The sequence below is a fragment of the Vespa mandarinia genome, chromosome 1, assembly GCF_050613455.1.
Source record: "Vespa mandarinia isolate Hongniang chromosome 1, ASM5061345v1, whole genome shotgun sequence".
Lineage (NCBI taxonomy): Eukaryota > Metazoa > Arthropoda > Insecta > Hymenoptera > Vespidae > Vespa > Vespa mandarinia.
In genome coordinates this window covers 7101110-7127832 of record NC_140810.1, presented here as the reverse complement: position 1 = coordinate 7127832, position 26723 = coordinate 7101110, and the positions used below count along the sequence as shown (strand labels likewise).

The following is a 26723-nucleotide window of genomic DNA, read 5'->3' as shown; positions in this document are numbered from 1 at the left end:
TTTGACATATATTCTTTTATAAATGTTAATTTGATTTAACAATATATAAGAAATTAATAATTTGCATAATATGACAAAGTATCAGATGTTATATTTTATGGATAACAACTCCGCTGTAATGAAAATGTTAATGTTCATTAGAGGACAAGATACTAATAAAGCTAACGAGAAACATATACTTCCATTCGATCTCACACTATGCTAAATTTATAAATTCCCGTTCGTAATGATTGCTTTTTGTCATACAATATACACAACATGTTGTACAAATACCGAACAATGCTCGTTCTCATGTTGATCGTCGTTCTCAACGCGAAAAAGAAAGAAACGAAGAAAAAGAAGAAGAAGAGGGGAAGAAGAAAAAAGAAACGAAAGTAAGATGGTGAGAAAAATAGTAGAAAAATTGTGCTTCATAAATAACAAGTACAACGTCGTCAACAATTCATACGTTGTAACTCGTTAAGATGATATTTTTTTTTCATCCCCTTCTTCTTTTTCTTTTTACCTCTCTTTCTTTTACATTCCATTAAAAAATTCCCGAAAATATAGATTCTCCAATGTATCTTTCTCTCTTTCTCCATCCTTTTTTTATTTTTTCTTTTCTTTTCTTCTCTTTTTTTTTTCTTTTTACTTTTTATTATTAGCGTCTCATTCACAATTTTTCATTTCTTTTTTTTACTTCTTCTTTCTTTCTTTCTTTCTTTCTTTCTTTCTTTCATACTCGCGCAAGCCACTCTCGCTACCACTAACTCACTTGCTCTCCTTCTTTCACACTACTTTACAGTTGCTCTTGAGCTTAGCACCCTTCAATTTCAGCCTTCCTGTGTTACAAAGGAAACACGTTTCGACATACTCGCGGGGTATACCGTTGCATGTCGCGATCAACTTGCGTTAATATTACGCAAAACTTACGTCTTAAGAAAAACATTTGGTTACATCTACATTAAAGACATTATAAGCCCACGCGCACGTGCGCATATATACGTATGTACGTATATTTAAGTCAATCAGTAAATATAACTGGTCGTAGATAAAAGGCCTTCCAATGTCAACGAAAACGCGATAAGACTCTTCGTATTATGCAATTGCGATTTATCAAATACATTTCTTTTTTTCTCTTCATTTTGTTTTGAAATAGTTTTGTTTCAATGTAAAACTTATCTTTTCAAGTTTCACCGATTTCACACGAAGAAACTTTTACAACTACTTCAACGTTCGAAAATTTTATCCTAAATTGTAATACAAAGAAATATTTTCAAAATCATAATTCTTGCTTACATTATTTTGAAAAGATCGATTTCGAAAAAGTTTAGTACATAGACTCGTTGAAAATAATAAACAAAAAAATTACCTTGCACGTTTTGTTTACTTTTTCTTAATGTCAGCATCCCGCTTGCATTGCCAAAAAAAAAAAAAAAAGAAATTTCTCTGTGTATATGTATTTCTCTTGTAACACGCGTTATATGGTACATACTCTCGGAAAGTTTGGTTTCTGCTCGCACTGTTGAAACATCGACGATAAGTTCAATTTGAAAAATGCGTGAAAAAAGTATTTCGAAATAGAAACACTATCCGGAACATAGTGAAATAAATTAAAAAAAAAAATCCAATATCTAAAATATTCTGTTTCGTTCCTTAATCTTCATAGATCACATAGAACACATTCGACCAAATAAAAATCAGTTTTATTATATTACCCTATTCTTATTCAAAATACCATTTGGTTAATCGACACTGCTTTCAAGTAATCGCCTACGCACACGTATGCGAACTAATATATAAACTTATAATTATCGATTAATATTAATCCATAAACGTTACTACGGAATAAATTTATGTAGTTTATCTTTATAGCATTATAATAAATATGCAGTAATGTAACGTAGATTATTTTTCGATTAACCAAAAGCATTTTTCGAGTTTTCGATCGACTTTACCTTTGTCGTTGTGTTCTAACCAACGAAAAAAAAAAATAATAATAGTAATTAACAACGTTCAAATTAAAAGACCTTCGACAATTTTTTTGAAAAATATCAACAAATCGTAAACAAAATTTCATTACTTTTCGATTGAATTCCAAAATCAAAAATAGAAATAAACTATTAATAAATAATACAATTTGTAAATCACCTGGATTTCAAAAATCCCTTCTATATTCTTCTGGAATATCTCGCATAATGGAATAAAGTTTATGCAAACGTTCTCATATATTCACATATAGTTTATGATCGCATTTCCTATATTTGTGAAGCATAACAACAACACTGACACTTTCGGAATGGTCCCTCCTAATCTTCTCTATTTCAGATCCTCCATAGCGCCATAGTTGGCCAAAGACTTTTTAATCCTGAGTGCAGTCAGCCTTGCCGCGGCATTATGGTACCAACATTCCTTCATCACTTTTGACATCACTTGTAGAGCCTTTAAACAATTTTTTACAGATTCTCAAATTCGATCGAAACAAGATCAAAAGTGCTATTAATTATTTTACTTTCTTTGCTATATAATCAAACACACATTATACTAACGAGCTTATAATTATAAAATATTTAGAATAAAATATTTAAAAACTCGATATACTTAAAAATTAAAAATAATTCTCAATGATTTATTAAAATTTTCATACTAACCTCGATCGACTGCCATCGATTTGGTATGGAAGGCCTTTGTCTGTCTGTACAGACTACCTTACGCATTTCCTCGATCGTAGGATCGGAAGGCACCAAATCGTAAAAGGGCAGCTGATAATCGTCATGAATTCCACCAACGTTACAACGTCTTGCAATTTCCCAAAAGATTAAACCGAGAGCGTACACGTCTGCTCTTTTGAACGAATCGAAATGATTCATATTTATCGTCTCTTCCAAGACCTAAAGTCAACATAAACAAAGATTTGTTCTCTAATTATATTATTGCGCATATACACACACAATGCGTTTATTACCTCAGGTGCCATATAACGTTTGGTTCCAACCCTGTTATTTAATTGAATATCAACTGTGTCCGTGATTACATCATGTCTAACAGCCAATCCAAGATCACCAATCGCACATGTACCATTCGTCTTAACGAGAATGTTCTTCGATTTGAGGTCTCTATGAGCGATAGCTGGTTTACCTTGCGTACCAACAATTTCCATGTGAAGATGTGCCAGACCAGTGGCAATCGACAAAGCCATTCTAATCATACCATTCGTATCTACAGTCAATCTGTTTAAATAATCAAAAAGCGAACCTTTCTCGTGGTAATCCGTGATTAACCACAATTGCGTCCAGGTTCCATTGTCTAGAAGCAAATATGAATAATGTATGAGATACAATTGAGATTGATCGGTTCATTTCTTCATACATTTTTTATATTATATACTTGTATCTTTTAATTATATTAATTTTATTACTTAGTATTATAATAATACTTATAATAATAATAATAATATTTTTAATTATTAAATTTTTTATCACATTGGCTTAAACTTTCTAACAATGATAAAATAATACCTTTATTATCAGCAGCGATGAAGCCAAGGATATTATCATGCCTCAGCATCACCGTCTGATAGATCTCTGCTTCTCGAAACCAAGATCTTTCTTCTCGCGAGCTAAAGATTTTAACGGCAACGTTTTCACCCCTCCAACGTCCACGCCAGACCTCACCGAAACGACCCTTTCCGATCGTCTCAACAAGCTGAATCTGGCGTGCTATACTCCGCTGTACCAGAAGTGGCAGACCTACTTGGGAGAGAAGGAACATTGGAAAAAGCATTCTAATAGATATGATATACTTAAGTAGGATAATCGTCGGATATATTTATATAGGGTTTCCTTAACCGTTTCAAAGGATAGATTTTGTAAATAAAGAAAATAATTAAATTATGAAAATAATTTAAAAAGTGCATATACACATATATCCTATTTGTTATTTTCCAATTATAGCGAGTCTTATGTTGAAATAATACTACTGAAAGACGAAAGTAGTTGAATCAATGGATTATTACTTGCATAGTTATCTGAAATTCATTGGGTACAAAGCGATCGTTAAGAATGTTGAAAAACTTCGCAAGATAATTGAACAATGCTTTCAAAAAATCTGAACAATATCTGGAAAAATGAGGATTAGAAAAACTGAGACAGTCAAGGGTAAAACGTTTCCAGGCTTGTGTTCAAATGCAAAGAATTTTGAACACTTCTTGTAAAAATTATCAAATATAGTGTGTTGAAGTAACTCGCTATAATTCGAAAACAAAATCAAGTAAAGTTTATGTTTATATAAGCTTTTTTCTTATTATTTTCATGTATAGAATCTATCTTCAACTAAAGTGTCCCAAAGCTACGAGACACCTTGTATATGTAAGTATATATATATACAGAAAGAGAGATTTTTCTTCAAATTAAATTTATATATATATATATATATATATATATATATATAAATTTAATTAGATGTTATGTTTGTATACATACATATATATGTTTAACTAAACGAGAATACTTTATTACTGTGTTTTATGTATCTATTTTTCAAAAATAAATTAAAAAGATATCTCGAAAGAGATGTTCAAACAATTTTTACACATTACATCTTAACATATATTTAATTTATTTCGACCTACCCGAACCGCTACCACTAGTTGTCATTTCCAACATATCTCTGATAGTGACACCTCCCAGGATTGGTCGATCCGGTGCCTCCAACGAATCATCTGGGAAATGTCTTGTAGAATCTTTCTTCGAGAGGTATGTGTGATAAAAAATCATGATGATCAGACAGATTGCGCATACAGGAAGTGCTATCGTCAAGGCCATTTTCCAAGTAATCCACGTTGAATCGTTCCCATTCGACGACACTTTTGACAAGACGACAACGACTTTTCGTTATCGCGTATTTATTGCTAAAGATCGCTCGCAGAGAAAAACGCTATTCTCGAACGGAAAGACTAAACATTCGTCGCTCATCGAAATTAGCGTTTCGTCAACCACGTACGAAAAACAAAAAAAAAGCAAGAGAGGACAATGCACACAAAAAAAAAAAGATTTTTGTCAGGATTACAAGCTGAAAATGCAAGCAAAATATTCACTTCATAGCATCTTTCCCCAACAACAATAGCATTCCATCAGCGAAACTACATATAGCCAAACATACATATCATTATCAATAACGAAAGCAAAACACGGAATAGATGAAAAAAGAAAAACAATCATTTCGTTCTTATATATTCTCTCTGACTTATAACATCGTTATGACTTATAACGACGTTCCCATAGAAAAGATTGCTTTTTTACTGATGATTTCCTTGCGTTTACGAAACCCTTCCTACCTGCTAAATAATCCTTCGTGATACCTAGGAAAGAAGAGTCTCGTGCATTTCTAGGATACCTTTTTTATTCCCCGTGCAAAATAGATATGAAACTGACGAATAAAAGAAATTGTCATTTTGATCGATATGACATGTTTGTATGTATGTATATCTATATCTGTATGTATGCACCTTGCGACTATAGCTTCAAACTTACCTCGAAATCTTCGCCATCTTCCACCAAGATGTAGTTCCTTCACGCACGCGGATGCTGTTAATATTATTGTTACTCCATAAAAAAAAAAAAAAAAAGAAACACAAGGGTTAATAATAACAAGAACCATGTTAAGTGAAATACGGAGATCGACTCGACGAGCAAACGTGAGAACCATTTTGATGAATTCCGTCGTAGCAACAGTAACACTGAATTTCGAGACAAAATCTCGACTAAATCGATGGACCTTGTTTCGTCTCCCAATACCATCGATAGACATGGATCTCCTAACACGAATGGAACAGTATGACAATATATGATGATTCCCATCGAAATTGAGATGCAAAAAAAAAAAGAACTGCGATGAGTATGATGAGACAAACATCGTCGAAAAAGCATATATGTATGGAAACATCTGCTCTATAAAATGAATAATTACGAGAAGCATCTATCTTTTACTAAGAAAGTACAAGGTGGATGGAAGTATAAGGGGGGAGAGGGCAAATTGTAGGAAATTTTCGAAATATATTATAGATCGAGATCCTGTGAAAACTGACACCTTTTAAAGAATTGGATTTGTTCAAGGACAGACTTTTCGTTATCGACGTTATTACTGTCTTTTTGTATCTTATACATACATTTAAATGTATCTGTGTGTATTTAGTATTAAATCGAAATTGTCACTTCAATCGGTTATCTCTTATCTTTACTTTTTGCATTCATCATGATTCGTTCATTATTGAAATATTTTTTTAATTCGATATGCCTTGTGAAATATTACGCGAAGAAAATATTTCTTGAAATCGATACGTTATCGAAATTTTCGTTTTATTTATATTTTTTATACCGATAAAAATCGTCGATATTATGTTAGACGTCAATAAAGAGCTATAATAAAATTAAATTTATATTTATTTTATATTTATTTTTCTTTTGATTTGTCGAACTTTTATACTTTCTTATTCTATCAAAAATAAAACAATAATTATATTTAATTTTTATTTGATTTGATAAATTGAATTGAAAAATGTTCTATTTGGCTCGAAGTTTTCTTCTTTAAGCTTTATGAAAGGAAGCAAAGAGGATTGAAAAGAACGCTGAAAGCAAGGTTGCGTAAGTTGAAAAAGATATTTTTAATCCTGGATCGTCGATCGAAAAACGTATGCCTCGACTCCAACTTCCGATACATCGATATTCTTTCTCAAGCCGTCATGAAATGATAAACACGAGTGTTCAACGAAAATAATTTACGTCAAATCGTTATCCCAAAAATCTGCCTTTCGTTGTAAAGCAGACAACAGAAAATATGAGAGCGAGAAAAAAAGAGAAAGAGATTTACGTGTTGAAAAGAAAAAAAAGAAAGAAAGAAGAAAGAAAGAAAAGACACTGTGAAAATATTAAGCGTTATCTTATCCGATGGTAACGCATACGAATACTGTTATCTCACCGTCATTTTTTCGCCATAAATAACAGATGTGAACGATACACAAAACACCGGTCCAAGTCTCAGCAAATGTACATTAAAAATATATAATTTTTTTTTGGTTTTCAACTTGACTAAAACGATTTTATTTCAATTTTGTACAAAAATAAAAATAAAATAAAAATAAGATCTAGATATTTCTCTCTCTCTCTCTCTCTCTCACTCTCTCTCTCTCTCTCTCTCTCTCTCTCTCTTTCTCTCTCTCTCGTTTTTTCTCTTTTCGTCCACTTTATTTCTCGATCTAAAATTTATTCATTACTTTAACATAGATATTACAATTAATAACAAAAAGACAGTAAAAATATCGTAGAATAAACAGAATGATCACACTATCTCGACTTATGCGAGACTACGAAGGAATGTCAAAACTTTTCCGTTCTTTGATACTTTTGAAAACAGAAAAAAAAAAGTGAAAAAAAATGTGCAGACTCGAAAAGGAGGCAAAAAAAGAATTCGTAGATGTCTCGTGCTTGATGAATCGTAAGCAATCTCTCGACTATCTTTCGTCTGGAAAGACCTCGTGTATTAGTCAACCGACACGGTGACACAGAATGCATGTATACATGTGTATGTATGTATGTATGTGTGGAATCAGCTAGGTGGAAGCAAGATATGAAGGAGAAACGAGAAACGAGCAAACGAGATATGGAGCGATGCTAATGAACGCCCAAAACGATCTTTCACATAAGCACCCAAGGTCGAAGGTAAAAAAGCCCGAATCGTTTTTCTTTTCTCTCTCTCTCTCTCTTTCTCTTTCTCTCTCTCTCTCTCACTCTCTCATCGTCGTGCGTACTCTTTCCAAATATTGTATCGTACGAAACTTAATCTCTCCAGAACTTGCCCCGACTTCCAAGAATTCGCGTAAATGTAAATTGCTTCGGGAACGAAAAAAAAGAAGAATATTGATTGATTTGTTTAACGTATTTACCGCCAAGCGATGAATTTTGATAGATTATACTACTACCCACGATATTTAGATCATATTATATTAAAAAAGATAATAGGATACCGAATTGAATTATAGTACTGAATTATACAAAAATATGATGGGTAAGGTATTTATTTGTTTATTTCCCATCAGTGAGTTATTTCCATCTGTATCAACAGAAGAAAAATCATATAAAGAAAAGCTCAGTAATGGCCACCAGTAACTGTCATGGTGAATACGTTAAACAACCATGCATGTAAAAGGAAGAAATAAAAACTTGATATTATCGCGTTTACAATCTTGATACTCTTTTGAATGATAAACGATATCCGGTAAAAGATTCTAATTACTATAATGAACATTAACTGTTTATACCATGACTTTCATAATTAAAGGCAAATTATTTAAAAAATTTATGACTAATTAATTACGTGAAAATTAACTCACGATATTGTATATAACTCTTTTTTTAATAAAAAAACGAAAAAAAAAAGAAAAAGAAAAAACGAAAAAAAAAAAAAAGATAAAGAAAGCAAGAAAAAATATAAATATTCTAAAATTCGTTCATTAATCCTCTATAACGCAATTTTTTTTCTAATATTTAAAAAATGTTATATGATATAAAACTTATTTGATAATTTTTATACCAGTAAAACTTTACTATATTAACCATAACTTATACTTGAAAAAAAATGTACCTTTTATATGAACTAATGATTAATTTACTGATGAACAAATTAAATGTAATTTAAAGAAAAGAATTACAAATATATAAGCGTGTAATTTAGAAGTTATATTGCGTTATAGAGTTAAGAAACGAAACAAAAAATCAATTCGAAAGAAAGATATTTTGAGTTCAAATCAAACAGGTAGGACGAAAAAGAAGACGTGGGCTGTGTGAGAGAGAGAAAATGGTTTCACGAGGCGACATCGTCCTTGAAAAGGAAAGCACGCACGGCGATTCTCGTTGTACCTCCTTCGAGGTCGTTGTCGTTTCGAGAACGTTGCCGAGGCTCGAGTTCGTGAAGAGGAAAAGAGGGCCATAGCCCGCGATTGCAGAAGTCGGAGTGGTCGCAGCAAGCAACGACGGACTTGGTGCCGTCAGGAACATTCTGGATGATGTTCGTTGTACACCAGACTGAGTATTCGGGCCCCGGGAAGAAGTACGTCTTATTGTAACACCTGAGAACAATGTTTCATTGACGAATATTTCCGCTTATGAAGGATGCGTCTTTTCTCCTTTCGTTCTCGGTGTTTTTTGCACGATTAGCCGAGATATATATATATATATATATATATATATATATATATATATGTATATATACATATACATACATACATATATACATATATACATACATACATACATACATATATACATACATAAATACATACATACATACATATATGTACATATATATATGAGAAGAAGATGGAAAGATTAAATGTAAGAAGAAAAAGATGCAACGTCACTACTCTCCAGTTCGACTTCTCTTTGATAAAAAGTTATCTGAAACGTTCTTTTCCTTTTTTATGACCAAAAAAAATTTAGATAAAATATTCAAGGATATATTCTGTAAAAATTATTTCCATCTCGATATAAAGAAGATAATTAAAGAAAATATATTCGACAATTTTTTTTTTACTCAGCGTATCTGAAATGTTCTTTTTTTTTTTTTATGGTCAAAAAAAATCTCGGCACGCTGTCGAAGAAAATATTTTGTGAAAATTGTTACCATCTTGATATAGTCATAAAAAAAAAATATTGTTCGATATTTTGTCTAACATATTTGCAGTATCGTATTTAATGTTCGGGATACATACATACGTACATATGTGTACATATAAAGAAGATGAGTATAAAAATCGATACTACTCATTTGAAATGCTAATACTTTCATGATCCTTCGTGTCTGTAGTTTCCTCTCTTTTCTTGTTTTTCTTTTTTTCTTTTTTATTCGCTACTTATAACGAGAGTTCGTACTAAAAAGAACAAATCGTAAAATATTTATACATGAGAAGATATTTCGAATGATGGATATATGCGGGACACGTAGAGGTCACAGGTCAGAATGTCTATCGATCAATGGAATACTGAAAATATATATAATATCGATCATTAATTTGCATCCCTTCCTTGAAAATGTAAATATGTAACTGAGCGAAAATGTTACCTAAAATACGTTAAAGTGGTCAGCACCAAAAAAGCGTTCGAATACGTTAAAAGAAATATTATATTTTTCGTTACGTCGTTATAGTCGTTCAAATATGTACATCGACGAGTAATAGGTAGCAAAGAGATGATAAGAGCGGATTAACGGATTAATCTGGTTAAGAATAGAGCATGCATAGTGGAAATAAAAAAAGTTTCGGAAGTCATCGATGTAGAAGAACGACTATTTCATTCTTTGTCTTTTTCATTATAATAAAAAAATAGGGAAAAAAGCATAAATAAATAAATAAACAAAGGAAAGAAAAACCATTCACTTTACATCGATTTCTTACAAACTATAAACGTCTATTTAATGTTTATCCCATTTCTACCTACAAATTTTATCTCACTAATTTGTACTCCATATTGAAGAATTAAAATCAAAATATATACACATATGTACATCTAATGGAGTTTAAAAGAAAAAAGAAAAGAAAATAAATAAATAAAAAAAAAAAAAAAAAGGAAAAGATGAAGTTGCTCGATAAAGAGTAAAAAAAGGACCAAAAGAAGAACGTGTATATACAAAAGTTGCGATATCCTTTTCGCACATTAGACAGGATTTCTACAGCGGTGCAACGAAGATTTCGTTCGAGGATAGTGCAAGAAAGAAGAAGAAATAGAAGAGGCAAGAGAAATATAAATAAAGAGAACTGAAGAAAAAAATGACCAAATAGAATAACATGCCATTGCTACTTTTTTCAATTACGTTCAACTCGATACGTGTATATATTATATGTATATCTACGTACAATATATGTACATATATTGTACATACATAAGTTTGGTAATAACCATTACCAAATATGCTAGAGGTCTCTAAGTTTTACAGAGGCGAAGTGAAACAAGGCAGGAAATAGCTACCTCGAAGCGATCGGAACTTACGTAGGTGGCAAGGTCTCCTTATCGCGTAAAAAAAAAAAAGAAAAAAAAAGAAAAAAAAAAAGAGAAACTCAAAGGTCGATTTGTTCTGATAATAAAATTCTAAGAGCTGTTTCACTCTGTGGACTTGTGCGGACTCCGGAATAAGTTACCACTTATATAATTATTTCAAATATTCTATATAATTCTTTTGTTTTTTCAATACAATCTATTTATATCTTATTCGATGATTCAAATTCGAACATTAATATTAGCATATTATATACTTTTTATTTAATTAATTATTTGAATAAGTCACTGTATGGAATAATGACTAAGTTTATAGAAAAATTCAAGGAAAATCGTGATTGTTCGCAACACACAGTTGCAAGCCACGACACAGAACGTCACAGTTTACTTATGCTATATGTACATATGTATGTACAAATTCGATCAGATATTGTGCAAAAGTGCTTATCGCGTGTAAATAGCAAATAGCAGCAGCATCATTGATAGAATCTAAGAAAAGCACGTAAACGTTTGATATGACAATAGATCTGCATACAAGTATGATATATTACGTACAATACATACATAAAAGCGAAAGTGTGTCTTTTCGCTCGTGTTCGCGCAAGGACTATTGATTAGCGTTAGAATAGCACGAATTAGCGAATAGCTGTAGAAACAGATAAATAAAAAAAAATGAAAAAAATAAATAAATAAAATCACAGCGAAAGCCCGTGCCACCTGCGGAATTTCCGTTATCTCCGGTGCTCTCGGTTGATCCTACCTTCTTTGGTGCGAGGGTGCAGCTGAGGTTTCAGATCCCGATTGCAAAAATCCTCTTTGCAGCACTCGATGACAAAGGTCGTATTTCGCGAGTCGCTCGTCATGCAGAAGATGAGCGGCTCGGGCTGCGACGACGACAGCTGTTTGTGCACGCACCTTCAAGCCGATTTTGCAAAAGTTTCAGACAAAACGGACCAACCAAAAAAAGAAGAGAGAACACTTGTTCTTGTTCTCGTTCTCGTTAGAGACGAAGCTACGTTGAAAATCGATAAATTCAATATTATACGCGATGTTGACAAAGATTAAAAATTTGTTTTTATTTTTTTTTTGTTTTCTTCATTTTCTCGAGATAGTAGTACTTGTTATCACCGACGAGAACGTTGAATCGGTTTATTTCTTTTTTTGTTTTATTAACTCTCATCATGCTTTAGAAATGCATACAAACGCATACGCGACCGCAAGGAACGGTGAAAAAGAGTGACATTGAGTTTATTAACTCCCCGTTTAGCTGGAACATTATCGGTGTTGCTTCGCGATAACATTAAATTTTCTTGTTTAAAATTCTAGAGACATCTCACGGCCAAAACACGCGTATGTAAGTCACTCGCAGGTCGAGTCAATTCAAGTGAATTCGCTAAGTACAGAAAGAAGAAAAACAAAACGCAGAGTTCGTCCAGGAAACACATGGATCAACGCAAACGAAGGTGGATTGAATAAAAAAAAAAAATGAAAAAAAAAAAAAGGAAGAAATAAAAGGCAGAACAATCGAAGAAAAAAGAAAGATTGAAGAAAAATACCGTGCAACTCAACACTCCGTCGTATACATAAAATACGTTACGGTGGGGGTAGCCTGGTGCGTGTGGATTGGCTGTTCCTGAAATTCTCTCTTTTCTCTCTCTCTCTCTCTCACTCTCTCTCTCTCTCACTCTCTCTCTCTCTCTCTCTCTCTCTCTCACTCGTCGTTATTTTCGCATCACGCAATTTCTGTCACGGGCAAGGCAAAAAAAAAAGTGAAAAAGGAAAATAGATAAAACAAAAAAAGATACGGGATAACAATGAACACAAACCAAAACGAGGTGTAAATTGTAAGGTGGTTGCGTTAATTGGCTCGGATCGTCATCGAATCACCTGACGATTTCTCTCGAAAAGGAGGGAAAAAAAGAAGGAAGGAAAAGGCGAAAAAACGAACACGCTCCAGGAAGCTCTCGAAGAGCGAATCTGTAAGAGCACACGATAATCACAGTGCAACTACTAACACAAAAAGGATCGGTTAGTCAAAGATCTTTCTCTCTCTTTTCTCTTTCTCTTTCTCTCTCAAAAAAAACAACCAAAGAAAAATGACAAACACGGTAGTAAGTATTGGTTTGTATAGCAAAAAAAAAAGAGGGCATTCTCTTACGGGCACAGAAAAGAATTTTTATATATTAATCTTTATTTATATTTCTAATCAATTTAAATATTACATTTATATTCGTATTTATTCGAATATGCTGGCATCGCAAAATCGTACTTGATCATGATTTACGTGCAACGAGTGGGCTTTGTTTTTTCGATGATCATTTTTTATTTTTGAATTTCCCGCTAAAAAAAGGCGAGTAGATAAACTGTATCAAAAAACCACCCGTTCGAACTTTTTTAAAGTAAAAACGTACGTTTCCATGAATCGTACAAATAAAATAAACGAGCACCGTAAGGAATGCACCTCATCTCACTGGAAACTTTTGCCGTTGTGTTAACGCCTTTTACACCGTTAGTTCCATAGAAATTTTACGTCTATATGTCTACGCATTTTCATATATGATGTATATATCTATGTGTGTTCATCGCATTCAAGCACTAATCACGACCCGACAAAAAATTTGTTGAGACGAGTTCTCGGCAAGACAATAACGAAGAGGCACGATTCGATGTGGTAAGAGTTAAAGACTTAAGAGAAAAATTGTTCTTATTTTCTTTTTTCTTTTTTTTTTAATTTTTTAATTTTTTTTAAAAGACGAAACTCCCTTTTCATCCGCGAAAACACGATAACTGATCGATAATCTAATCGCTCGTTAGTATGTGTTTATATGTGAGTAATTTCTCTCGTCGTAAATATCTATATAATATATGGAATTATCGACACACCAAAAAAAAAGAAAGGGAGGAAGAAGATAAAGGAGGCTGCACGTAATATTAATGAAAGCATCGTCAAACCGCGGAGATTGAATACCTGGCCGTAATTCTGGCGAAGCGGAAGACAGTAAACCCGGATGTAAATTCCGGTTGCAGAAGTCTTTATCGCAGCATTGTCGGGAACGATAGATGCCCGGCTTACCATTGCAGACACGTGGCTCTTCCGGTGGGAACCAACACCTTCGGTCGAGGCACCTTTCACAACATCACAATCTTACGTTTAGTACGAGAAATTATACATTTTTTGGCCATATCATCTTCGTATCCTTACAAGAGCTAAATCGAAGAAACGCAAATGACATAGTATTTGTCCTTCTTCATTATGAATTTCGATTGAACGGATGACGAGAAGGAGATATCTATGTGCATACGACGATATCTTGCATTAAATTATTTTACACAAAACCGACGAATGATATTGAACGAATGCGAAATCGACTCTCGCTCGTTCTTCGCGTCTCGACCAATCAAATAATCTCGGTCGCGTTATTTTCGATTCGATCCAGACCGAGTTATTCGTCTGGCGCATTAAATATTTAGCTAGCGTCCACGCGTCTGCTAGCTCATAGTGACATTACGAATTTGCTTGACGTCTATAAAGCTCTCATCGACATGTCCTGTGTCTGCGTTGCGATTGAAGTGGATCGATAAACGATTCGACGATGATACATCTTCGAACTATAAACAACCCTAACTCTTCCTAAAAATCTTCCTTAAAAATCTCCGATAGATTTTACCATTTTCATTGGCATCTCTCTAATTGACTAATTTAACACTAGACAACCAAGGGAGCTCAAAATGACTTGTTTGACATTTCTTATAATCATTACTTATTTCCAGTACATTTTCATTACTAATATTATGTATGGCTTCTTCTAAAATATGTAAATAATTAATTCTGTAAGGTAGTTTTTTTTTCTTATCTTTTTGTTGTAAAATTTTATGTAGTATAAAATACCGAGATATGTCACTTTGACTCCTACAGAACGTAGATAAATTTGTGATTTTTTACTTCTTTTACTTACTCATGGTATTACCTGGGCATAGCAACATTTTCGCTTATTTATAAAAACATGTAATGCTTGAATATAGCATAATCGACAATTCTTTACAAAACAGAAAATTGTACTCTTACTATATACAGAGTAAACCAAATAAAAAAGTATTGTTACTGAGTTCGAAACATAAATCTGTTAAAATTGGAAAAGATTATAAACATTTGCCTAAAACTGTAGAATCTTATAACAACACCAAATTTAGAGTAGAAAATATATTGTGAAAGTTGGATTTCCTTAATAGAAAATGACCATTACAAGTATTTTATAATATCTTAGATTTTGCCGGCATAAATGCCTGGTTATTATACAAGTAAACAACAGGAGAAAATATTTCAAAAAAAGACTTCTTATTTCAATTAGCCGAAGAATTTGCGCGTAACTACGAAGATCTAACCGGACGATCCTCATTAAAAGCAAAAGAAATAATTTCATGTACACCATCACAAAACGAGACACGTATTTCGATGAAACGTAAACAGTATCAAATAGCACATTGTACTAATAATAAAATGAGAAATAATTATGATACATGTAACAAACGAATCTGTGGTATATGCTCTACTAATTGTAAACTTGTAAAAAAAAAAAAAAATATATATATATATATAACTTGTAAAAAATGCCTTTGAATTTTATGCTTAATTATTTTTAAAATTATTAGTCTTATTATATATTATTATTATACAGTTTATATTCAATCATCGCTCGTAAAATAATAAAGTATATAAAAACACATCAAATGCCATATCTTTTCTTAAATGACTTGTTAATTTAAAAAACAAATCATTTTGACCTCTCCGATAGAAGTAGATATACATCAATCATTGGTTGTTCTAGTATTAATAATGAAAATTCGCGGACTTTTACGTGTGTCCATCATATCGATACAAGGTAACAATAAAACGATAAAGAGAGAAGAGACTTTTCATTTGCAGAGTCGGAAGCCGAGTTTGTCTTGCACTCGACGACCGCGCTGTTATCTTTTGACTTTCGACCTCCCGTGCTTTCGATCACTACATTCACTTTTTTTATTTTCTTTCTCTCCCTCTTTTTACGATTTTCCCTTCCTTCTTATCCTTCCTTCGTTACTTTTTTCCCTTTTCTCACTTTTCCAACAAATTTCTGATCAAATTCAACTCGTGAGCCTTTTGATTAATATATAAGTATTATAATATCGATTATATATATATATATATATATATATATATATATGTATGTATGTATATATATGAGAGAGTATCTTCGAAAATAGACACAAATAAAATGAATCAAATAAGTAGCCACAAAATATAATGATTCGAGAACGATTCTGGAAGATCAACGAAGTAGATGAAAAAAATATCACTCGTGGCTACCCCCAACATGCTAAAAAAAAAAAAAAAATAAAGAAAAATACGGAAAGTAATGTCGAATACCTTTCCCTTCGAACATCTTAAAATTGTGAAAAGAAAACGAAGAAATGGACGGACGATTTCGCGATGGCCGATGAAAGTCGATGAAAATTTGACGCGGGACGTTACCATCGCGACGAGCGGCGGACAACAACGATAATTCGTATCCATCGAAGCGTACTTCGGCTAACGTCGAAACAGTCGCTAATCGTGCCTCGTGCCTTGGCGACTAGCCCGAAAAGGAAGCTAAAACGTTCCTAAAAAGCCACGACTTGATGGGGAAAATCGATCGTAACGAAACGAACCCTTTTACTATATACTTGTTATATATGTATATATACATATATGTATATATACATATATACATATATGTATATATATATGTGTTCAACGATCGATCATAAAAAAATACAAAAAATCACATTCTACGATATTTTAAAACACTTAACGAACATGATGATAATCATTGCGTTCCTAATTTTTCAAGGCACTTGTTTTATTTCAATTTGTCATTAAATGAGAAATTTTGTTTAAACACGCGTTGGGATTGTACGGGAAATTTGAAAGACTTAGGCACGGTTTACCGCGTATGCGCCACGAGTATTGACGATCGATAAACATACGTTTGTACCATCGAAGTGCAACGTATCCGTTGACATCTGTATTGATGTGCGAAAAATAAGAGGATGGAGAGAAAAAAAATCCATATGCTGATGCGTTACCTCCTGGCATACGTGATGACATCATTCTCCAAGCTCGTACTGGCAAAACAATAGCCATCGGTTTCACACGTGTGATTAGTATCCGTGCAAATATCGCAGTAGCACTTCAATAATCCTGAAATAGAGAAAAATATAATGACACTTTAATTTAATATATATCTTTTTATAAACTATTTGAATAATCGACAATATTCCAAAACAGATTTATAAAGAAAGAAACCTGATCAGTTCACATTGAATAAATCTTTTTACAAGATTATAACTCTATGTTCTATTATAATATTGATTACTAGTTCCAAACAGAAAATAAAGCTAATAAAATATAATCCAATAAATCAATGCTTATCTTCTAAATACTTACTAAATTATTTTATATAAACTAATTATTCTAGTTTTGTTCTTAGAAAATGTCTTCAAAAAGATTGAAACATGACTAGACTGTCTCTGATAATAAAATTCCAGAGAGAGAGAGAGAGAGAGAGAGAGAGAGAGAGAGAGAGAGAGAGAGAGAGAGAGAGAGAAAGAGAGAGAGAGAGAGAGAGAGAGAGAGAGAGAGAGAGAGAGAGAAAGAGAAAGAGAGAGAGAGAGAGAGAGAGAGAGAGAGAGAGAGAGAGAGATTATACGATGTTACTCTCTCCACATGTATTTGTTCTTCATATGTTACGGTTATCTTCAACGAAAAATTGATAACGAAGGAAAACAAAGATCAAAATTCGTCGAGTTCGGCAGATCTTTCGACAGAGATAATTGAAACTGTTATATCGTAGTTGGACAAGTTAGACTCGAGGAAACGAGTTTAATTCGAGTGATTAGCGCATAGTCCGCGTTGAACGAAGCGAACGAGAGAACGCGAACGGTCCCTGTTGCACGCACGCATGCATGCATACATACATACATACATACATACACACATACGTGCCCGCGCGCGCATACATAGACACATGAGAGAACACATGTACAAAGAGAAAGAGAGAGAAAAAAGAGGGATACACATATATTCCGTGAGATCCGAGAGTATACCTGGACTCGACGCACATACCAGCGACTGTCCATAAAACAATTTTTTGCGCACCCACGAGATCCGCTACGAGACCTTCTTCCGCGTATGGAATCAAAAGAAAGAAATCGTCCGAATGGCTCTCTCTCTCTCTCTCTCTCTCTCTCTCTCTGCTTCGTTGAAAGTCGAAAACCGCTAAGGCTCAGAAATGAAACTGCATTTTACCATACAGATTTTTCTATTAATAATTAAGAAACTTTTCGATAATTATCGCTTAATCGTTAAAGTCGAACTAAAAACTTCGCTTCGCCCGTGGACACAAAAAATAGCACATCTTACACTCTCTATTCGTAAATTTGACATATATACATATATATCTATTTCTCTCTCTCTCTCTCTATCTCTCTCAGCTTTGAACTTTGCAGAAACAACGATAACACGATAACATCGATGATAAGAATGGTAATAAAACGAAATCCTCATAGTATTAAATATTCAATATCTTCGTATGTGTATCTCCTAATAATATCAATTTACATGGTGAATAATTACATGAATTATTAGAGAAATATACTATGTATGTACTTACTAACGTACATACATAGTTTCAAATTGATCTTGTTAAGGAAATGTCTTCCCTTCGTTAACTTTGATGTATCCAATGCAAGAGGAAGAAAAGAAGCATCCGAGCACTTTCGTCAATCGTTCGCATTTATGGTGATAATGCGAAGGCACTTCGCGAGACTGCGAGAAGAAAAAAAAAAGAAGTCATCGCAATAATATACGATTGCTTACGAAGTCAATACAAAGCACTGATTTGAATACGGGGAGGAAAAGAAGAAGTCCATTTAAAACAAAATACGTTCTTCATTAAAAATTATAAATCTTCCTTGACACTTTTTTTTTGTTTTTTTTTCCCTAAGATTGATCAAAGTCATGATCGTCAGCGTTAACGAATCGATTACGTAACAATATAATAAATGAATATATATTACGAAAGAAGTTTAACGTTCTTAAGACTTCGGATTTGTACGAGATATATCTTTAAATTAATATGCTGAAACATTTTCAAGAACGAAAAATAATTTAATAAATGAGAAGTAGAAACAACGTATGGGTTTTAATTTAAATCGACTTTCATCGTTTATAAGTACGAACAACTGGTGAGAGTACCTTTAATAAGATATCTGTCTCGTTAATAGAATCGTCTCTCTCTCTCTCTCTCTGTCTCTCTCTCTCTTCTCTCTCTTTCTCTCTCTTTATTACTCTCATTGGATAGAAGGATATCACATTAGATCGATCGATCACTTGCAAGATATATTATTTGCTGAGGAAATTGCGTATCGACTATCGACAATTATCCATCAAGACCTTCACGCGCTATCCACGCTTCGGTCTTGTCATGAAAGCAAATACTACGTTATATTATTTATCAGAAACAAGAAAAAAATTAATTACGAAGTTAGATCGTTTTCATAAACACCGTCGCTTATCTCGTTAATTACAAAATACTTCGATGATAGGAAGTAACATGAGCAAAGAAAGATTCCTTTTTTTTTCGAACAATTATCATATTAATCATTACCATCAATTATCGGGAACGCTTAATACAAAAAGAAGCGTAGAATATAAAAAGCAAAGGTCGAACGGATCGCGTTCACCGATATCACATATGTCCACGTAATTTTTTTTCAAGCGCACGTATATATACTACATACGTACATATATAGAGAAGTATATATAAGTACGTAATAAACATATATAAGTACGTAAGCAAATGCAGAATCTTCGAACGGAAGAAATTGAATCGGCCATTCTCGGGCTCACCGACTCGTAGCTTACGCAACGTTATGCACTTTACATAGGTCGTAAAGGGAAAAGAGCGGGAAGGCGCGTGCGGTCGAACGCGCACGATTCCGCGCCTTCCCTCTACGTCTGGTTCACATACATACATACGTACATATATACATACGTACATATATATATATATATCATCGTACGTAGTACATCATACGTACATAGAATATGCATATACATGCATACATACGTACGTAGTACTTACGCATATAAATGCGAGCAGAGACATCGAGCACATTACGCTACTATACGCTATATATACTTATCTACGTGTATATACTTATTTACAATATATAAACATAGAAAAAAAGATACTAACCGTCAACTGGATAAGATGCGTAAAGTAAATAAAAAAGCGCTAATGCGAGAACACTCGCGGAGCAGCTACCGCGTGCGCCTCTCATCTTCTTCCTCGTCCTCCACCGTTTTTTCCTCCTCTTCCTCTTCCTCCACTTCCAACGGCGAAAAGAACGATTCCGAGGAAAAGAGGAATGAAATTCTCAATCGTAACGCCCACTGAGCTGCTCACTGGCAACGCTTTCCGCAGCTTTCCTGGCGGTCGCATTCGCGGCTCCTGCCAAACTGCACCGGCGACGACGACGACAGCAGCAGCGGTAACAACAACAACCACGGCTCGACATCGATGTCGAAGAACGCGACGACCTTGTCATCTTTCTATCGTCGAACGTTCGTTACCTTCTCCTCCCCTTCTCCTCCACTTCTTCTTCTGCCTCTTCCAACACCGTTGATGGACCACAGTAAATCCACGACTTGGACTAAAAAAAAGCCTACAAAAAATATCTCTCTCCCCTTTCAAACAAGTGCAAGACACTGCACCTTCCCCTTTAACTACTTCTCTCGCTCTCTCTCTTTTTGTCTTACAATGCACAAAGATCACATCGCGATTTTTGTACGCAACATTACACCATCAAATTATTCACTACCGGCACAGATGCGGCATCTTTCACCAGCGGCGCGGAATTGCTTCGAAAATCGTGCGAGCCTGCGCTCCTTCCGTTTCGTTCCACAGTTTCACTCTTACCAAACGGACCTACTCTTCCACCACGACAATCCTCCTCGATTATTCTCTTTTCAGTTGAATCAAACGACGTCAATGCTTACCGACCAACCATCTAGCAGTCGCCACACAACCGGCCCCGCCGCCATTTTACAACCATCCGCTGCTTCTTAGCTAGAAGCCCGGCCTATCGTCGCTCTTCCTCTCTTTCACTCACTCACTCTTTCTCTCTCTTCGTTCTTTTTGATCGAAGTCGAACGACCATCACACCGCAACTCGTTTTCTCTCTTTCTCTCTCTTTCACCCTCGCAAACTCCTCCTTCTCCACTTCCACCACGATACTTCCCCCCCCCCTATCGCCGTCACTATACCCGTCCCCGTTATTACTATTCTCCTTTTTCCTACACGACACCCGACAATCTCTGACAAATTCTCATTATTTCCATTAAATCCATCCACATTAGAAATTTCGCTACTCCGTAAGATTTTGCCGTCGTTGTCTCGTCGCGTTGTCACGCCGATCACACGCACTTCTTACACTTGCCACCAAATAGCACGATACGCTATGACAATCAGTCTACTACACTCGCGATTTGCTAATGTCGATGCTGCTGCCGTTTTGCCACTATACCGCACTCTATTCGTACTCGCAGCGCCGCTAGCGACGCCCGATAATATTACATTCGCGAGTAAAATTGGCATGAGAATTTCAAAAATGATCGGCTTATTTTATTTTTTCATGAAATGCAATCGCAAATCTTCTTAAATGGGCAGGCTTATAAAGATGAACTGAATACTTCATTTACGTAACAATAATCGTATATTTATTGCTATCGATGGTTTACACCATTGTAAAAAGTGTATACAAAGTGTTGTTTAAATTGAAGAGCAGAAATAGAGATATAAAATCAAATGAATATAATTCTGATCCCAAACAGTTACAGAGGACGCAAAGACAAATGGAATCATTGAATAATTCTATTAAAATACTAATAAGTAGTAATAACCGTGGTCTTCGAATAGATTATCATTTGGAAACCACAGCGAACGAAACATTTTCGATCCATTTGCGATATAGGAACGTAAGTAAAGACAATGATTGTACTTTCGCTCCATTATCCAATGTTGTATCCTGTTCAGCTCTCTTGAATACTTCATTTCAAATCGTAGTGACGTATACCAGAATTAATAAATGCATCATCCTGTGCAGTATATTTCAACAAAATAAACGTTTGCGAAATTCATTTCATATCAATCTTGTAAATAATTCTGCACTCTTTTAATAATGATTGACTATCTTTATGAAAACAAATGCAATAATAGTGCGTTTAACATCAACATCGTTCGATGGTCACATTTTTCAAGAATTTCGTTCTCGGAATGTCTTTAAATCAGACACATTAATCCTAAACTTTTTTTTTTAAATGTACATTGTTGTTCGAAGGTGATATTCTTACTAAGATAATGTTTTAATACAGTGGAACGATTCGCAAAATACTTTGTTCTCACGGCTTGAGAAAATATAAAGTTCAGTGCCGTGAAATTCTTTAAGTATTCTTAGTAATACTTTTGCAGCAATACATTCGTACTAATTACGAATTTTTCTGGCGAAGACTAAACTTACTGCAGTCAGTTTATGAAACATGATATGCCGATTTCCAAAATAACTCTGATACGATGGAGCCAGATAAAAAGTTTTATCACTTTGTCTGCCTTCATATAGGCCACAGCCAATATGTAATTATTAAATCGCTATAGTTCTTTCGGACTTCTTTTCGCTTCATTTTTAATTTTAGATTATTTCAAATCGAACATACTGCTTCAAGCTAGCACATGTACGAATTTTTTTTTTTACATTTGTGTTTGACTTCCCCATACTCTCGAAATAGCGGTTCTCGTGAGTTTCTTTCCGATGGTTTGCACGATAAATCCTATTCTTTGCAATGAGTCGTGATCAAGGATCTTCCTTCCATCAAAAATATAAGCTGGCTTCATCATATTGGTATAAATTTTTTTATAATCGAGTTCCTGAAATATCAACACAGATTAATGATATCAACTATTTTAAAATATAAAAACATAATTATTCCTATCTTACAATCGGATTATTATGCGGTATAATTATCCGAATAATATGCCTCCATAATCACAGTGATAATTAAATGTATCTACATACGTGTAGATTGTAGAAAATATTGTACTCACCATAAACTCGTCCCATTCCGTGCACAAAACGATAGCATGAGTATCTTTGGTAGCGGTATAAGCGTCCTTGTAAATACTGATACGATCTTTAACTCGTTTTGGATTAGTTGTTACGCTCGGATGAGTCAAATCTTCTATAATCTGTATTTCTTCCACCTGAAAAAATCAAATGAATTTTTTCATTTAGAACATATGTTTCGATCGAAAAACATTATATAAAAAGGAAGATGAAAGATAATATAAAAAGTGAAATCAACCTTGGGATCGTAGATGTGTAAGACAGCACCTTCGTCAAGTAGAGTCTTGGCAACGTGAATGGCGGGTGACTCACGAGTATCGCCGGTATTTTTTTTGAAGGCAAAACCTAACATGGCGATCCTTTTATCCGTGACAGTATTAAATAACGACTCGATCACTTTTGCAGAAAATCGTGATTTTTGATACTCGTTCATGTCTATTACTTGTTGCCAATAAGCAGCAACTTCTGGTAAATTAAGACATTCACAAATGTACACCAAATTTAGAATGTCCTTTTGAAAACACGATCCACCAAAGCCCACTGACGCATGAAGAAATTTGGAGCCTATCCTAGAATCAAGACCAACGGCCCGTGCCACCTCCGACACGTCGGCACCCGTGGCCTCGCAGACCGCCGACAGAGAATTTATACTTGATATGCGCTGTGCCAGAAAAGCATTGGCTGCCTAAAACCGTAAACAATCGTAGAGATCTAAGCTATTTCGAAAACGTTAGTTCTTATTTCTAAGTTTACATAATGATCTTTTCGTGCAAACGTATTTAATTGCAGTCACGATAAAATATATCATATTATTATTGTTGTTATTATTATTATTATCATTATTATTATTATTATTATCATTATTATTATAATTATTATTATTATTATTATTATTATTATTATTATTATTATCATTATCATTATTATTATTATTATCATTATTATTATTATTATTATTATTATTATTATTATTATTATTATTATTATTATTATTATTATTATTATTATTATTATTATTATTATTATCTGAATTATGACATAAACGATTTAATATATCTTTTTAAACTAGTTAATATTGTTTGATTCCTCCCATGTACTTAATTCTGTTCAACAGCAACTAGAAACTTTATTACATGAGATGAGCATAATAACAACTACTTTCTTTGCATACCAAATCAACGACATTAACATAATAACGTACACGTACCAGCTTTGATAATTCTGAGCTCCAAGTATTGGTAGTTAAAATATTTTCTCTTGGTATCCAATGCTCATAAACTTTACACAATTCCTCGATAGCTGCCTGTCCTTCTGGTGAATCCTCACCACCGATCAATACACGATCAGCATTTACCAAATCTTCGATAGCAGTTCCTTCTGCTAAAAATTCTGGATTCGACAAAATCTAAAATAGTTTTTATTGCGTACAATACGATGTAAGAGATAAAAAAAAAAAAAAAAACATACAAAAGAATTGATTATCAGATAAAATACATATTTACATTACCTGATACGAAACACCTGGTTTATGATTAGCACGAAGGATGTTCATGATACTCTCAGCAGCTCTTACAGGAACCGTGCTCTTTTCGACAACAATTTTATCACTAGTCGCAATCTCTGCAATCATTCTAGCAGCACTTTCGACATATTTCAAATCTGCCGCTCTTCCCTTTCCATTACCGAACATTTTTGTCGGTGTATTTACAGATATAAATATTAAATCTGCTTCCATAATGGCGGTTTCGATATCGGTGGAAAAAAATAAATTTTCACCGCGACATTTACGGACTACGTCGTCCAATCCTGGCTCATAAATTGGTAATTTATCAGAGTTCCATTGTGCTATTCGTTCTTTGCTCTTATCAACGACAGTTACTCGTATTTCGGGACATTTTAATGCGATCACGCTACATGTTGGACCACCGACATATCCGGCGCCCATCCCGCAAATTTTTTTTATCGTCATCTTCCTTTATTACGCCTTTTCTTCCTATGAAAAATACATTTTTAACATCTTTAATATTTCTCTTTATATACTGTAAAAAGCCTAAGTATTCATACAGTAAAAATATTTTATATCGTTATACGTATATATATTATATGCGATATTATAGTATTGACTTCGACATTAAATATTTGATATCACAAAATGGAATTATTAATAAAAATTAATGTATAAAATATATATATTCATATCGAAAGTTATCAAAATCAACTTTAAACGTATGTAATTCTAAAAAATAAAATTTTAATATATAATACATGATTTTTTCTTTTTTTGAAAAAGAAAATCTCTTTATACCGACGTTATTATTGAATCTTATGAGTGTCTATATTATTTTGGAAATATTATGTACCTACAAAATCTTTAAGCAATTTACCTTGATGTTAGATTTTAAATAATAATAAAAATTATTGCAAATGATTGGGTAGAGTGTAAAGTAAATCTATCCTTGATCCTTTTTCAATTCGATGACGTACGAACGACGTCTTCCTGAGAAATATTGACACTGCACCTATACAATACCGAATTGGAAAAAGACACAAGTGTAAAAGTACTGACAATCAAAAAATGTTTTACCTGAACTCGAAAATTCGAATAATGCCGTGATATTCCCTAGCTAATTATTACTCCAAAACAAAATTATATCTACCGATGAAGATAAATTTCTTTCTAATCATGCGAGTCTAGTTTCCATTATATCACGATTAGATAAAAAAACTAAGAATTCTTCATGATAAGAATATTCGAATAATTGATAAACTATTCTCGTCTTTATCCTCTTGTTACCGACGTTCCTGTCGTCCAGAGCTTCACTGTTTCATTTCTAATGTAACTTGTAAATCCTCTTCGTGTCACTACTTATCGCGAAATAGGACGCGTCTGAAGTATAAAGTACAATATACGCATGCGCAGCTTACAATGTTGCCACATTTACCAGACTACGTTACCATTGGTCGAAGCTATTACAATGCAACCTTGGAAGCATATTTTTATTCTTCACTATGTATGCTCTCACTCTTTCTCTCTCTCTCTCTATATATATATATATTATATATATATATATATACTTTATACTCCATGCAACTTTAGTTTTTTAGTACTACTTTTTATCCCAGATACAATGTAATTAAAACGATTTTGAATTTTACCGTATTTATCGTCTATCGAAATAAATAATAATTAATAATTAACAATTAATTATTTAGAGATAAATACGTATAACTAAAATTAAAATAAAATGTAATTGATAGAATTGATGCATGATTGGCGTAATTATTATCCAATAGAATTTGTTTCAATGCTAGTTTTTAATTCTACATAATAGAATATATCTTTACATATACGATATGAATTATCTATTAACTAATTGAAATGTACTATACAAAAATTATATATATATATATTAATTCTCCATCAATTTCAATATTTTATTTTACAATAAATAGAAAAGCACAAAAGTTAAAATTACTTGTTTTCTTTTTTAATAATAAATTAAG

At 33.3% G+C, this 26723-nt stretch overlaps 2 protein-coding genes across 19 annotated transcripts; both read right to left on the bottom strand.

The window, feature by feature from the left end:
- Nucleotides 1-514: 514 nt before the first annotated feature.
- Nucleotides 515-21599, bottom strand: babo (TGF-beta receptor type-1 babo). Of its 15 annotated transcripts, none has more exons than XM_035878317.2 (10): nt 20297-21599; nt 17124-17238; nt 11782-11936; nt 8892-9100; nt 5511-5547; nt 4610-4843; nt 3498-3731; nt 2945-3285; nt 2631-2870; nt 515-2421 (listed from the first exon to the last, which is right to left on the bottom strand). In XM_035878317.2, exons 1-10 carry the CDS (start codon nt 20379-20381, stop codon nt 2299-2301), a joined length of 1773 nt encoding a protein of 590 aa, XP_035734210.1. In that variant the 5' UTR covers nt 20382-21599; the 3' UTR covers nt 515-2298. The 15 variants fall into 15 exon arrangements, with proteins under 15 accessions (XP_035734210.1, XP_085513497.1, XP_085513555.1 ...); XM_085657371.1 differs by having other exon boundaries at nt 3498-3728; XM_085657429.1 differs by lacking the exon at nt 20297-21599 and adding an exon at nt 18710-19121.
- Nucleotides 21600-21816: 217 nt separating this feature from the next.
- On the bottom strand, nt 21817-26095 carry sgl (UDP-glucose 6-dehydrogenase sgl). 4 transcript variants are annotated; one of them, XM_035878334.2, is made up of 7 exons: nt 25804-26095; nt 25604-25738; nt 24727-25212; nt 24427-24624; nt 23458-23904; nt 23201-23356; nt 21817-23023 (listed from the first exon to the last, which is right to left on the bottom strand). In XM_035878334.2, the coding sequence occupies exons 3-7, from the start codon at nt 25186-25188 to the stop codon at nt 22847-22849; spliced, it is 1440 nt and encodes a 479-aa protein (XP_035734227.1). In that variant the 5' UTR covers nt 25189-25212; nt 25604-25738; nt 25804-26095; the 3' UTR covers nt 21817-22846. The 4 variants fall into 4 exon arrangements, with proteins under 4 accessions (XP_035734227.1, XP_035734228.1, XP_035734229.1 ...); XM_035878335.2 differs by having other exon boundaries at nt 25877-26095; XM_035878336.2 differs by lacking the exon at nt 25604-25738.
- Between the last annotated feature and the right edge of the window lie 628 nt (nt 26096-26723).